Source organism: Nothobranchius furzeri, chromosome 11 (assembly GCF_043380555.1).
Source record: "Nothobranchius furzeri strain GRZ-AD chromosome 11, NfurGRZ-RIMD1, whole genome shotgun sequence".
Lineage (NCBI taxonomy): Eukaryota > Metazoa > Chordata > Actinopteri > Cyprinodontiformes > Nothobranchiidae > Nothobranchius > Nothobranchius furzeri.
Window position 1 is genome coordinate 57,470,021 of NC_091751.1, and position 15,119 is coordinate 57,485,139.

Here is a 15,119-nt window from a genome sequence, read left to right on the forward strand (position 1 = left end):
AAGGAGTGAAAACATTCTCTAGTGATTATGTTTTCTCTCTGGTACTTATGAATTAAACGCCATCACATACATGAAACTGAGCTTCAGCTATCTTACTTTGAGAACATTTCAAGCCTTTGCATGAACGGTAGCTGCACGACTCTTGTTCCATCGTGTTTTTGATTTGAGATGCAGTGTTCTTGTTGTCTGCTTTCCAGGCAGGGTTCCACCTCGGTCTCATCAAACAAACAATGAAAGAGTTACTTAACGTGTTTGTCTGTCTTCTTTTAATCTCATCAAAAGTGTTGCCTCTGCAGCAATAAAAACAAGCCTGATGATGGATGATTCAGAAGCATGTTTTTGTAAAGATCCAGTCTGCCCTCTAGTGGACGATGACTCCAGTGCAGCCTCAGCGTGTCACCTTGTCAGATGGGGACACCAAAGCCCTCTGGGTGTTGAGCTGAAATAGAAACTGCCTCCCTCTCAGTCACGTTGTGCATTTGCAAAATCTCAGAGGTCAGAACCGTTCCCGGAAAGTTTACAGACACCTTCAGCAGACAAGCTGGCCTCTCTTTTTTATTCTTATTTAAAGCCAACGCTTATAAGGTCGTTGGAATTTGAAATTGTCTGGAGCAACAGTTCAGGGATTTCAAATGAAGCAGCAGTTTTCTGTTTTATGTTAGCAGACAGATGATTTAAAAGAGGACAAAAAATACTTCATCTATGAAAACAGAAAATATCATTGAACCAATGTTCATTTGATGAATGTGTTTTCTGCCCTCGCTGCTCAGGACTGCTTCTCATATGGATGCAATGCAAGAATGTTGATATTATAATGTGGAACGCGTCTGAAAGGAGCTTTAATAACCATCTTGAAATGTGTCTTAACCCGTGTCTATTTGGGTCCGCAGATTTATTTCTTTTAAAAATCATATGAAATAATTCAGAAAACGTTTTTCCACACCAAACTCTGTTATATTCTTATAACTTTATGAAATAAAAAGCATGGCAGCAGTTTCATAAAGATTTATTTCTTTATGCATTGAGTTTATTATGCTTAAGCACTTTAACTTGACAAAGCAGCAGATTTTATTAATGAAAATTTAATTTAAAAAAGTTTTCAAAACAAAAATCTGGACTTATTGTGCAAATATGTAGACAAATGATCTGCATTTCCATTAAAGAAATCACTGTTGAGTTTGTTTAATAAATCAACATGAAGGAGTCTGCAGATGCTGCAAAAATGCAAAGAATTTAGCTTTGTAAGAGGTTGTTTACTCAACATGGAGCGATTTTATAGGATTAACATTTTCTTAAACTTCTTGCCATACAGGAAAAAACATTTGTTAATCAAAATTCCCATTGCTGTGTTGGAAACCGGTGATGGTGTTGAAGAACATGTCGTTTTCATTGGAAATGCCTTCAGCGTTGGTTATGCTTTCTCTTTCATCTGGATTGGCTTTGGACATCTTCTTCAGTTTTGTGCTAAAATATTTAAAAATGCAGATTTTAAAATAACATCTTCACCAGCTGGAGGTCCAAGTGAACCTGGATATTTTGGTAAACGAAACCGGCGACTCATACCTGAGAAACAGCAAAGCTTTCTTTACCCACTCGTCTTGCTTAGTGGCACAAACCTCATAGTGATTGATGGTGTAGAAACTGTAATAATAAAAATGAGATCAGGCATATTAGGAGCATCATGCGATTAAGGAATAAAAACACGTCAGATGACTTTTTTCAATCCTTTTCACTAATTTTGCTAAACTTTTTATTTTTTATTTATCTTCTGAAGTACATCTGTGGCTATTCTAAGACAATATTTCAAATATAAAACATTTTGTTCATATCGATTATTTAGATAAATTACAACAGTAACAATGATTGGACTGATATAAAGAATATTTTAAATTGCTTTTTAAATTTTTTGATTAAGTTGTTAATGAATGTTTTAACAATAACTTCTACTTGATAATTAGTTTTTAACTAAAAGGAATATTTTGAAAGAAAACCGTGTGTTTTTCAATTATTTTCATTTTTATAAACACGTTCTATATTGTTATTTCATCACATTTTTCACAGCAGAACTGTTCAAACTTGATCAAATCACTTGTATTTTTTGGTCAAAAGTAAATTTGACATCTACTTGTAGTTCTACAACTTCAATTTTGTATTAGCATATTTTGGAAAATTATAAATATAATCATCTTGACTGATTCATCTTTACCCACCAGGGTTGAGATGGAAAACATGGATGCTTACATGATTGCCTCGATGCGACAGTTTTCCTGGGCGGTTTGTTCTCTGTAGCCCTTTATACGCGTGAAGGGAACTGGCTTCCTGTTGTATCTTGTACAACAAGCTTTTCCCAGGCGAGAACCTGTGATGAACAAATGCAGTCACACAAATAAATAAACTGTGGGGGTCATCACATTCTGTGATGGAACAAACTTACAGGCAGCCGGAGTCGGGCCGAGCATCCCAACAGCAAAGAAGAGGAGAACGGTTGCCATAGTGATGCCTCTGGGAGTCATCTTGTCGATCCCACACAGAACTACAATAAGTACATATGACTCCTGCTTGTTTATATACTTGGTACAAAAAGGGGTGTGTTTTGTAACCTGTGGCTTCCAAATCGAGGGCAGGAAGTCTGTTAGAAGCTGAAGATAAAGATTTTACATTAGGTTATAATTAACCTTGACCATAAAGCAGATGTCTTGATATGTGTGTGAGTGTGTATATGTTCTTAACTGGTGCAGAGCATTCCTGCTTTCCTTTGTAACCCCCGGAGCTGGCTCGCTGCATATATATGAATTTTGTCAGTGTTGAACACCATTATATTATATTAAGTATTTCCCCAACAGCTTCACAAATCCTTCTCTCCATCTGAATCCACTATAACACCTGATCCTCAATCACACATCAACTTAGATCTAAATGTTCTTCACCCTGCAAGACGACACTCATTTCTGGTTTTTAAAAGCGTAACAAACTTTGACGGGCACAGAGAACATTCGACACCGTCGCTTCAAGCAGTCATTGACCCAGTGGTTTACAGAATCAGCAGTCTTCAGGTTGTTTTGTGGTGAGATGCGATGAAGCACAAGATGCCATGTCGAAACTCCCCTCTCGTTAGCCTGACCTATTTAGTCTGCAGAGTGATGACAGCCTCGTATCGCACTCAGCTGACCTAGAAAGGCCTGGCAGCTTCAATCTGAATTGCTTGTTAGCTTTACACACATATGATGATGATGATGATGATGATGATGATGATGATGGTGACTTTACAAACTCCAGCTTCAGGCAGAAATTTGCTGTGATTATGCTTAAAGCATTTGCAGCATTCATAAAACACACATAAGGTTTTAAAATTGTCAATCAACACCAACTCTAATTCTCTTTGCAGATTATTGTCAGTTTGTGTCTGTTGTTCTGAGATGTTTGGGTTAGGGAAACATGTGGAGACAGGACTGTCTAGCTAATAAGTCTGACGCTTTAAAGTCCTAACAGGTTGTTTTTGTTTAATGAAAAAGAAAGAATTTGCCCTTTTTCTTCTCTTTTGCTTCTCATTAGATTCATTACACACAACTGAAGTAGTTCAAGCCTTTTGTTCGTTCTAATATTGATGATTTTGGCATACAGCTCATGAAAACCCAAAATTCCTATCTCCAAAAATTTGCATATTTCATCCGACCAATAATAGAAAAGTGTTTTAAATACAAAAAAGTCTACCTTCAAATAATTATGTTCAGTTATGCACTCAATACTTGGTCGGGAATCCTTTTGCAGAAATGACTGCTTCAATGCGGCGTGGCATGGAGGCAATCAGCCTGTGGCACTGCTGAGGTGTTATGGAGGGCCAGGATGCTTCGATAGCGGCCTTAAGCTTCCCCAGAGTGTTGGGTCTTGCTTCTCTCAACTTTCTCTTCACAATATCCCACAGATTCTCTACGGGGTTCAGGTCAGGAGAGTTGGCAGGCCAATTGAGCACAGTAATACCATGGTCAGTAAACCATTTACCAGTGGTTTTGGCACTGTGAGCAGGTGCCAGGTCATGCTGAAAAATGAAATCTTCATCTCCATAAAGCTTTTCAGCAGATGGAAGCATGAAGTGCTCCAAAATCTCCTGATAGCTAGCTGCATTGACCCTGCCCTTGATAAAACACAGTGGACCTACACCAGCAGCTGACATGGCACCCAGACCATCACTGACTGTGGGTACTTGACACTGGATTTCAGGCATTTTGGCATTTCCCTCTGCCCAGTCTCCCTCCAGACTCTGGCACCTTGATTTACGAGTGACATGCAAAATTTGCTTTTATCCTAAAAAAGTACTTTGGACCACTGAGCAACAGTCCAATGCTGCTTCTCTGTAGCCCAGGTCAGGCGCTTCTGCTGCTGTTTCTGGTTCAAAAGTGGCTTGACCTGGGGAATGCGGCACCTGTAGCCCATTTCCTGCAAATGCATGTACACGGTGGCTCTGGATGTTTCTACTCCAGACTGAGTCCACTGCTTCTGCAGGTCCCCCAAGGTCTGGAATGGATCCTTCTCCACAATCTTCCTCAGGGTCCGGTCACCTCTTCTCCTTGTGCAACGTTTTCTGCCACGCTTTTTCCTTCCCACTGAGGTGCCTTGATACAGCACTCTGGGAACAGCCTATTTGTTCAGAAATTTCTTTCTGTGTCTTACCCTCTTGCTTGAGGGTGTCAATGATGGCCTTCTGGACAGCAGTCGGGTCGGCAGTCTTACCCATGATTGCGGTTTTGAGTAATGAACCAGGCTGGGAGTTTTTAAAAGCCTCTGGAATCTTTTGCAGGTGTTTAGAGTTAATTAGTTGATTCAGATGATTAAGTTAATAGCTCGTTTAGAGAACCTTTTCATGATATGCTCATTTTTTGAGATAGGAATTATGGGTTTTAGTGAGCTGCATGCCAAAATCATCAATATTAGAAACAATAAAAGGTTTTAACTAATTTAGTTGTGTGTAATAAATCTAAGATATATGAATGTCTAATATTTATCAGTACATTACAGAAAATAATGAACTTTATCACAATATGCTAATTTTTGAGACGGACCTGTATGTACTGGTCTTGGAAATCTTCCAGTAGACAACCACAAATTTTAATGATAGAATCCATGTAGAATAGCTGATGAGTCTAGTATCAGCTCCTTGCTGTTTTCTCCCATAGGAGGGCAGTGCTGTCATTGGCCCAGCAAGATTTATTAGGTGGTTATGACGAATCTGGTCCTTTTCCAGTGTTTTTGGATTGTTTGTTGCACCAACAATATGAAGCTGAGAAGTAAACATGCACGATCATTGAGAAAATAATCCTGATAAATGCATTTTCTTTACAATATTTTCTACTTTTCTCGCCTGTTTTGTTTGTTTATTGTTGCTTTTTTTTATTATTATTTTTTGAAAATTTGAAGATTCTGGAAGTATTTTGCTTTTTGAGTCTGGACCATTTGAGTTTTTGCTTGAGAACAGTGCTGGTTTCAGCTTCTCAGATGTGATGACTCAGACTTTCAGGATCAGCAGTAGAAACGTGACACACGCGTTTGATGGTTTTCTTATTTACTGATCAACTGATGAAATACCCAAATTATTTACTACTCATCAAACGACTATTTATATTGACTAAAGTGTTTTAAATATATAAATATATGTTTGTGAAAATATCTAAAGTGTCTAAAGTTATCAAGTATTTATCTTTTTACCAGCTTCTTACATCTTTACTCGCTAAATTCTCCAACAAATGTTAAGACTAAGCAGCAACTGTGCTGCTGTGGAGGTTCAGCTTTGTGAAACATTCACACACACACACACACACACACACACACACACACACACACACACACACACACACACACACACACATACAAGTCTGCTCTCTTTTACTGGAAACAAAGTTGCTGAGAGCGTAGAGAGTGAGCTAAAATAGTAGTGCTACAGGCGGTAAAAGCACCATGATGCCAAAAAGACACTCAAACGTTTGGCACCGTTGAGGGGAACTGCTTCTTTGTGGGTTTATCGCCATGAGTAACAGTTTTCATTACACATTTTTTAATTATTTCTTGACGTCAAATAACCGAAGGAGCACACCTTTCGCATCTGCGGACGTAATTTGGCTAAAAAACTGTTTGTGGCGCTCAATTTCTCATCTTCATAAAATAAGATTTTTTTTTAATTATTTGAATTTAAACCCTTTTTTCATTTGTTTTTTCTCACACAACAGGGCGAGGTGGACTTTTCCTTCTCTCGGGCCCCTTTTTTCTTCCTTTTAAGCTCACTGCTGGATGCAGAACCAGAAGGAAGATGAGGGGAGGGGGACGGAGGGATGCTGAGAGTAAAAAAAGAAAGATGGGGAGTGTGGAAGGGGAGGAGGGGTCACCATTGAGTTGTCCACCCACATGAGGCCCCCTTCTGGTCACCTGCGTGGGTGTGGGCTAAAAGAAAGGGCGAGGATGCTCGCAGACGAGCTGCACAAAGGCAAAAAAATGAGAGAAAGAGAGAGGGATGCCTGCTTTCTAACCCCAAATGTCAAATGTAGCAGAGCAGCGTGGAATAAAAGCCTTTTTAATTAGCAGGAAACGTCCTCAAGCCTGCATAAAGGGGTGTTGTGAGTTTCCCTTTAAAAGCACTTCACAACAGAGGAGAGTTCAGACAGCAACGTGATAAAAACACATTCTCTTAAAGCAGTTGGCTGAGGTGTGATCTTATAGGGAGGGGGGGGGGGGGGCTTTTGTTTATCATAATAGGCATTGTTCCACGCTGCCAAGCCAGTGTGGCACTAAAGGTAATGGGCTCGTCTGCGCTTTATTGAGGAATTACGGCACACTACTTGGTACATTTCATTATGTGAGCCCAGCAGATTCCGCCTTCACCGTTTCCTCCTACGTGCCATCTGCCCCGGGTGTCCAGACTGTGGGTGACTGTTGTGGGGGTGAATGAGGAATCACTGGAAAAGTTGTGATGTAAGTCTTTCTAACACTTTGCTGTTCAAACCAACACTATAACATCCGCACTCGACAAAGTGAGTCAAAGATGACTAAGTTAGGAGAAGAGACCAAGTTAAACGACCTGCGTGACATCAGAACGAACCCGGAGGGGTTTTAGTCTGGCAGCGCCAACTCATGGCCTGGGGGGGGGGGGGGGGGGTTCTTCTTTTAGGTTAAAGAGGTGAAGAGAAGAGAGGGGAAGGAGAAAGAATGGGTGCTATGAAGTAGTGTATTTTTAGGGTGCTCTGTTATCGGCAGAGAGGAGGCCGTGTGGTATCACAGCTGGGTCACATCGCTGGGGGTGAACAGAACCGACTCTCCACTGAGACGAGAGATAAGAAGGAACAGAACAATGATTTTCCTCACATGTCCACAAACACACACACCATAACTGCAGCTCACATGTCCTCACACACACTCACACACACACACACGAAAAAAGAGACTGTGTTGAAAGATCACATCAGATGCGAGTCCTCTCCACGGCCGACCTGAGTGTGTTTTCCCACCGATGACTGACGTCATCACAGAGCGTTTCACTACCCATTTTATCTCCCTGTCTCTCTCTCCTCCATTGTTGTGCTCCTCAGATGTAAATGCCAGCAGAACAGATGGATGGAGGGAACATCTCATCACTCTGACACCATGTTTATGCAATCGCATGCAAACACACCACACAAACTCCCCCCAAACACACACACACACACACACACACACACACACACACACACACACTTCTACTGTATCCTCCCAAACAAGTTGCTGATGGAGATTTCTTCACACTCACACACCAAAACACTCAGATTTAACCCTTTGTTTGCCACTTCATTTTGATTTTTTCAGATTAGCAGCTGTCAGGGAGAAAAGCGGGTACCAGCGGAACACCTCCGACATGCTAATGATGCTCCGTCGGCCCAAACGGTTCAGTCGCCCTACATTGTGCAGATTTAGAAACTCCCGACTGTTATCTGTCACATTTCCCAGAGAATATTGGTCTAGTTGTGTGAATATTAAATGGTTTTTAGCTCGCAGAGCAATCTTAGCACACTGTGTAGGACTGCGAGCCAAATGAAAGCCAGGCTCGCTCCAGGAATATCTTAGGGAGCCTTTGAGGGAAGATCCTCTTTCAACACCCCACACCACGCCGCCGCCGCCCACCCACCCAATCAGGTTCTCACTGGCAACGTGCTACTCCTCATCTCCTTTCCTTGCTTCTATTGTTCATCTCTCTCAGCCGCCCACACACCTACCGTCCCTCGGGCTTTTCTCCTCACACACACACACACACACACACACACACAGAAATTTACATTTGGCCACTTTGTCTGTACTTCAGTTAAATTCTTCCTCCTCACCTTCCTCCCTTTACCACTATTAGCTACGAAGAGATTGTGTATGGATATAGGTGTGAACCCTGAATCACATGTGCGAGTATAGCAACAAACACAGAAGGCTGCTATACTTAGTGCTGTTCAATGCAGATGTGTGGGCAGCAACCATCTGGGGCCCCGAAAGGAACAAAAAGTCTGTTTAGGATGTGCGGCGCAGGGACGAAGGCCAAACTTTCAGGGTCCGAGGATGGAGGGATCATTGTGGAAACCCCCCCACCCTCTCTGAAGTGAGCTGGGAATCTCAGGGGAGTGTGGGAAAAACATCTCGACCATCATTAATCAAAACTTTGCTGACACAAATGACCAGCAACAACAAAGTGCTCTCCATCCAAATCACAGTGTCACCTCCACCCCAGCGGGCATGTCCCACCCACCTGTGCCGCCGCCTCATAGGCCCTCACCCCACGCCGAACGATGCGATTGGTTTGCCGCTCTCTCCTCCGAGCGAAATCGAGTTTCCCCTCATGGCTAATTGGGTCTTTGTGATTGCGCAGTCGATCGTGGCGCTGTGGGAGAATGAAACGTGAAAACGGCATTATGGCGGGATGACGGAAGAGTGGCAGGTCGAAGCGGGGGGAACGCGCTTTTTTTTCGGCCATCTCAAAGCGCCAGATGCTCTTCCTGGGTTTATTATGATGCCTTACAGGGAGCTAACATGGTTTCAGGGTAGCAACTGAAACGACACAAAAGCAAGATGGAGACTTTGGAAGATGGAGAAACACAAACACGCAAATGCTGCAAACAACGCCACATGAAACCTCGCAAATTTAGAGCTGCACGTTTCAACAGACTTCATAAAAACTTACATGGGGAAACCATGTTGGAGCTAAAGGTGTCCAACAGAAAAACCACTGAGCAAGAGTAGGAGGCCGGGTCATGAGCACCAGGCCTTTCACACAAGGCCATTTCTCTGCAACTGTTTGTTTGTAGATGCTTCTTTATTAATAAATGACTCAGCTCTCCTTTTTTTAATTACGCCCAAATGGGATTTAAAACATTAGCAACCACAGCTGACAGATGGCTGGAGACAGACTGGAGCTCCTTATCCTCATGTCATTAGCACTGGAACATCTAACAACCTATGATGGTGCTTTGGAGCGTGTGTGTGTGTGTGTGTGTGTGTGTGTGTGTGTGTGTGTGTGCGTGTGTGTGTGTGTGTGTGTGTGTGTGTGTGTGTGTGTGTGTGTGTGTCGGGGTTCTCTTCCATCAACAGGTGGCGCTGCAGGCACGCTCTCTGGTGATGCGCTCCTCTCCTGAAGGACAAAGAGCATCAGATCCATGCAGTCCAGCCCCTTTGTGGGGAAACTTGGTGGATTTTCACGTTGAAATTATGCGCGTGACTTTTCTTTTTGTGGAGGTTGTTATGACCCCGCGTGCTGCGGGGTTATCGCAGCTGAATGTCACTCCTGACGTGAGACAATTGTTCACATATCTCCACAGATCGGGGATTAAAGAGGCTAAGAGAGGATGTACCAGAAACCTCTCTGACTTTAGCTTGAGGTTTTAATACATTTTAAAGTTATTTTTAATAACTTTTCTAATTCCTCGTTAAATCAGCAGATCTTCTTTAACTTTGCTCGGATTTCTGAACCTGACGCTAATAGGAGCCACAGAGACAGTGTGTCATTAGGCTCATGTCATTTCCCATTAAGAGAGGCTTGTGAGTGGAGACCGCCCCAGACTCCGCCGCTGCTGCTGCCGCATCCCAACTCAAATCCTGGTTTTCATTCACACACACTTTTCCCACCGGGCGGGATGGAGGCGCTTCAGCCAGCGCGCAGAGCCAACAGAGGACGCGTCCGCACCACGGCACACATGGCCGCGAACTGGTGGCGAACAGTTTCCACTTCCATCTGGATAATATCTCTAGTTTCAAGCGCGAGGACGAGGAATTATTCTCCCAATGAAGGTAAGTTACTGGAGAGAAAGAGAGAGGAAACGGCTTCGGGGTTTCAGCGCAGCGCGCGCTCCGGGCGCATGAAGACAGCTGATTTAAAGTGGAATTTTAAAAATATCCGTTAGTGTCTGGTATTTATATTGTTTCTGACAGAGGTCTGCCTTAAGTTTAATTTTAAAAATTATCCTCTGGTATGTTATATCATATATGAATGAATTCCTTTGCGTTTTTTACATATATCTCCATTAGATTCTGCACATTTTAACGCGTTTTTCATCCAAGCTTCGTTTTTAAACCATTAAACGTTCAGTTTATTCATGCAATAATCATAATACTAATAAAAATAGTATTTGGTGCAGAAATTATCTAAAGAAACAAATTTGTGTAAAATTGTGCAGAAATAAAACAAATGTTTCAGTAGCTATAGGAAGAAAAAGCTGCTTCCACGTTTGTTCTGAGCTTCTTAGTCTTCTAATTGAACTTGATAGTTTTCTCTAGTTTTTACTGTTTGGCTCTTTTGTTCTTGGAGCACTCCACTTTATTTGTCCTAAACCCCACTCGTATTTGTGAATATGTGCAATTTTAGTGACCCTGCTGGATACCAGGACAGTGCCAGGAGAGCTGAAATGGGCAGCCAGTCCTTCAGAGGGAGGGGTGAGTGGGAGCAGTTTCTCTTCTTTACTGTTTACAACCTTCTCTCTCTCTCTCTCTCTGTCTCTCTCTCTCTCTCTCTCTCTCTCTCTCTGTCTCTCTCTCTCTCTCTCTCTCTCTCTGTCTCTCTCTCTCTCTCTCGCTCTCTCTCTCTCTCTCTCTCTCTCTCAAACACACACACACACACACATACACACACACACACTTGTGCACACTTGATCTGGAAGCTGTAAATAATCATCCCACAGATTTTGCAATGTGCTGTTGTTCTCCAAGCTTAAGTGCTAATATGAGATTGCTGGCGTTGCGTTTGGCACAAGCGGAGGCACAAACCAGCTTGATGGTGGGTGTCATTTTTTAGGGATTTGTACTACCAAGTACTTGCCAGGATAAATCCTGGAAATGTTTGATTAATATTAAATTTATTTTCCAGCTTTATGTACTTTTTTTGTCTTTGGGATGCATCATCGCCACATCCTCATCCTTCTTGTTCACTCAGCGTGTCTCTGGACACTTTTCTGGATGAAGAGTTTCTGGTGAACTTGACTTTCACTAAAGACTCATCTGATCACATGCCACTTGACTGACAAGGTCCTGGTCTTCACGTACTGAGCTTTAGCCCCCTACACACACACACACACACACACACACACACACACACACACACACACACACACACACACACACACACACACACACACACACACACACACACACACACACACACACACACACACACAACACACACACACACACGCACACACACACACACACACACACGCACACACACACACACTCTTCATGGTTGGGGCAAATGGAACGCTTTCTTCCCCCTGACAGCTGTGATTTTTGTCTGCTGACAAAAACTCCAAAAGAGAGTAAACAAAGAGGCGTCATACTCCCATGTTTGCTTTCATACCACTGTCCTCCTCATGGAAACACACACACACACACACACACACACACACACACACACACACACACACACACACACACACACACATATATGTGTATGTATATATATATATATATATACATACACATATATATATGTGTGTGTGTATATATATATATATATATATATATATATATATATATATATATATATATATATATATATATATGCACACAATCCACAAGTGCATGAAGCAGTGCACAACATACCAACTGGGCTTAAATTTGGCTGGTGTTTCAGGATGACCAAATTAGGGGTAGGCCAATATATATCGGGCCGATATTTGGTGTTAGCAAAAGCGATTTAAATGCAGGCACATCCTCGGGCAGCTCAGTGCTGTTGCAGAACTTGGCCCAATCCCTATTCTCACACTACATCCTGCGGTCTTTAGCAAAGTGCACTTGGAGAAAGTGTGCAGTAGCTTCAAGTGAGTGGGACACAAGTGTGCAAATAATGGCTGAATTGAGACAGAGGGCATTGCGTCATCGACTGCAACGCATGCCGGGATGCTGGTCGCTGTGATACTTTGTTTTAAAAACCTTTAAAAACAACTTTTAAACAAACTAATCAAAGATTTTTAGAAAAAAAAATGTACATTTATTGCTGCTTTGTTTTCAATGTTTCAGAGCATCAAGTAATAGTCCCAAAGTGAACGACTTTCATTAGAAAATACATATTTTCAGAAAAGGCACTTGAGCCTTTTCTCCCGCAGCAGTGGATTGTGGGTAGTACCCTTCACCCAAGTGTGCATCGATGCAGACTTGGGTGAAGCGCGGATCAAGGGTGCAAAAGGGGTGTGATCAACTTCTGCACTTGAAAATTAGGACACACACCTGCACCCCTGGTTGGAGGGCACAAGCGTAGAAGTGCGAGTGTTGGGATTGGGCCTTTGTCATGATCAGCTCCCTGCTCCACAGCTCCTGGGGATTGTTGCAAAACAATTTCCTGCCAACAGAGGGCACTTTTCTGGGATATCCTGCCCATTACAGTCACATATCGGTCCACGGCAGTGTATTTATTGTTGTATTTACATTGTTTTATTTCAGAGACTTCCTAACACGGACACATTTGTCCCTCATTCCCCTTCACCTCTTAATGTGATCGGCACCTCCAAACTCACGTTTCGTGTCTTTTCCGTCCACGAATAAAAAGCTTGCTGCATTTCTTTGGTCAACAACAAAGTGAATCAACGTTCCAATTTTAGACTTTCTCCACAATGCGTTGTTCTGTTTCGTGTCTGTTGCTAAAGATCTCTTGACTTTTGAAGCAGTTAAGATGAATAACGAATTAACGGCTGTTGACAAATTAACAGGAAGCAGCATCCTGACCAATCACAAGCTTGCGTTCTCCATCTCTTCTGAAGGATAGTAAAAAATTAGGGCATGTCTTCAAAGAAGTAAATATTAGGCTTTAGTGTTAATTGATCCCACCTGCCTCTCGTTTCCTGATTACCTGTACCCTGTTGTATTTAGTCAGTCAAATCATCTGCATATCTTTGTCCCTGGGCCTGGTTTGTTGTTATTCCTGGTTCCTGACATTACCACCAACTTTCTACAGCTGCTCCTGTATATAATAACATCTGCACAATAAATACACTAAATTAACTTTATTTAGGTATCGGACTTAGTGCATTTAACAGTTAGTTCAATTCAGAGTTCAATAACTGATTCATATAATGTTATTTTGGATAGTTTAGCATAAATATAATGTGGAAAATGTCTAAATATCGGCCCTTAAATTTTGGCAGTACATACCAGCCATTGGCTGACCATGTCTCCTACATACAGTGGCGTGAAAAACTATTTGCCCCCTTCCTGATTTCTTATTCTTTTGCATGTTTGTCACACAAAATGTTTCTGATCATCAAACACATTTAACCATTAGTCAAAGGTAACACAAGTAAACACAAAATGCAGTTTTGAAATGATGGTTTTTATTATTTAGGGAGGAAACAAAATCCAAACCTACATTGCCCTGTGTGGAAAAAGTACTTGCCCCCTTGTTAAAAAATAACCCAACTGTGGTGTTTCACACCTGAGTTCAATTTCTGTAGCCACCGTCAAGCCTGATTACTGCCACACCTGTTTCAATCAAGAAATCGCTTAAATATGAGCTGCCTGACACAGAGAAGTAGACCAAAAGCACCTCAAAAGATAGACATCATGCCAAGATCCAAAGAAATTCAAGAACAAATGAGAACAAAAGTAATTGAGATCACCAATCTGGTAAAGGTTATAAAGCCATTTCTAAAGCTTTGGGACTCCAGCGAACCACAGTGAGAGCCATTATCCACAAATGGCAACAACATGGAACAGTGGTGAACCTTCCCAGGAGTGGGCAGCCGACCAAAATTACCCCAAGAGCGCAGAGACAACTCATCCGAGAGGTCACAAAAGACCCCAGGACAACTTCTAAAGAACTGCAGGCCTCACTTGCCTCAAATAAGATCAGTGTTCACGACTCCACCATAAGAAAGAGACTGGTCAAAAATGGCCTGCATGGCAGATTTCTTAGACGCAAACCACTGTTAAGCAAAAAGAACATTAGGGCTCGTCCCAATTTTGCTAAGAAACATCTCAATGATTGCCAAGACTTTTGGGAAAATACCTTGTGGACTGATGAGACAAAAGTTGAACTTTTTGGAAGGCAAATGTCCCGTTACATCTGGTGTAGAAGTAACACAGCATTTCAGACAAAGAACATCATACCAACAGTAAAATATGGTGGTGGTAGTGTGATGGTCTGGGGTTGTTCTGCTGCTTCAGGAACTGGAAGGCTTGCTGTGATAAATGGAACCATGAATTCTACTGTCTACCAAAACATCCTGAAGGAGAATGTCCGGCCATCTGTTCGTCAACTAAAGCTGAAGCCATCTTGGGTGCTGCAGCAGGACAATGACCCAAAATACACCAGCAAATCCACCTCTGAATGGCTGAAGAACAACTAAATGAAGACTTTGGAGTGGCCTAGTCAAAGTCCTGACCTGAATCCTATTGAGATGCTATGGCATGACCTTAAAAAGGCGGTTCTTGCTAGAAAACCCTCAAATAAAGCTGAATTACAACAATTCTGCAAAGATGAGTGGGTGAAAATTCCTCCAAAGTGCTGTAAAAGACTCGTAGCAAGTTATCGCAAATGCTTGATTGCAGTTATTGCTGCTAAGGGAGGCCCAACCAGTTATTAGGTTCAGGGGGCAATTACTTTTTCACACAGGGCAATGTAGGTTTGGATTTTGTTCTCTCTC

At 42.1% G+C, this 15,119-nt stretch overlaps 2 protein-coding genes across 4 annotated transcripts in view; one reads left to right on the top strand and one right to left on the bottom strand.

The window, feature by feature from the left end:
- Window positions 1–989: 989 nt before the first annotated feature.
- The window catches only part of ccl20l (C-C motif chemokine 20-like), a 42,954-nt gene continuing 28,824 nt past the window's right edge, over window positions 990–15,119 (bottom strand). The window contains exons 2-5 of one of the 2 annotated variants that reach the window (XM_054739129.2): window positions 2,435–2,533; window positions 2,242–2,359; window positions 1,564–1,641; window positions 990–1,464 (exon numbers count right to left, since the gene is read on the bottom strand). In XM_054739129.2, coding sequence (XP_054595104.2) covers window positions 1,326–1,464; window positions 1,564–1,641; window positions 2,242–2,359; window positions 2,435–2,513 — 414 coding nt within the window. In that variant the 5' untranslated portion in view covers window positions 2,514–2,533 and the 3' untranslated portion in view covers window positions 990–1,325. Of the gene's footprint in view, window positions 1,465–1,563; window positions 1,642–2,241; window positions 2,360–2,434; window positions 9,569–15,119 lie in introns of those variants that run through there. The other variant, XM_015957193.3, reaches the window with a different exon arrangement.
- Window positions 9,711–15,119, top strand: part of LOC107384118 (ephrin type-A receptor 4-A) — a 31,035-nt gene continuing 25,626 nt past the window's right edge. For both annotated transcript variants that reach the window (XM_070541726.1, XM_015957192.3), the window contains exons 1-2: window positions 9,711–10,281; window positions 10,856–10,923. In XM_070541726.1, the coding sequence (XP_070397827.1) occupies window positions 10,128–10,281; window positions 10,856–10,923 (222 nt within the window). In that variant the 5' untranslated portion in view covers window positions 9,711–10,127. The remainder of the gene's footprint in view (window positions 10,282–10,855; window positions 10,924–15,119) is intronic.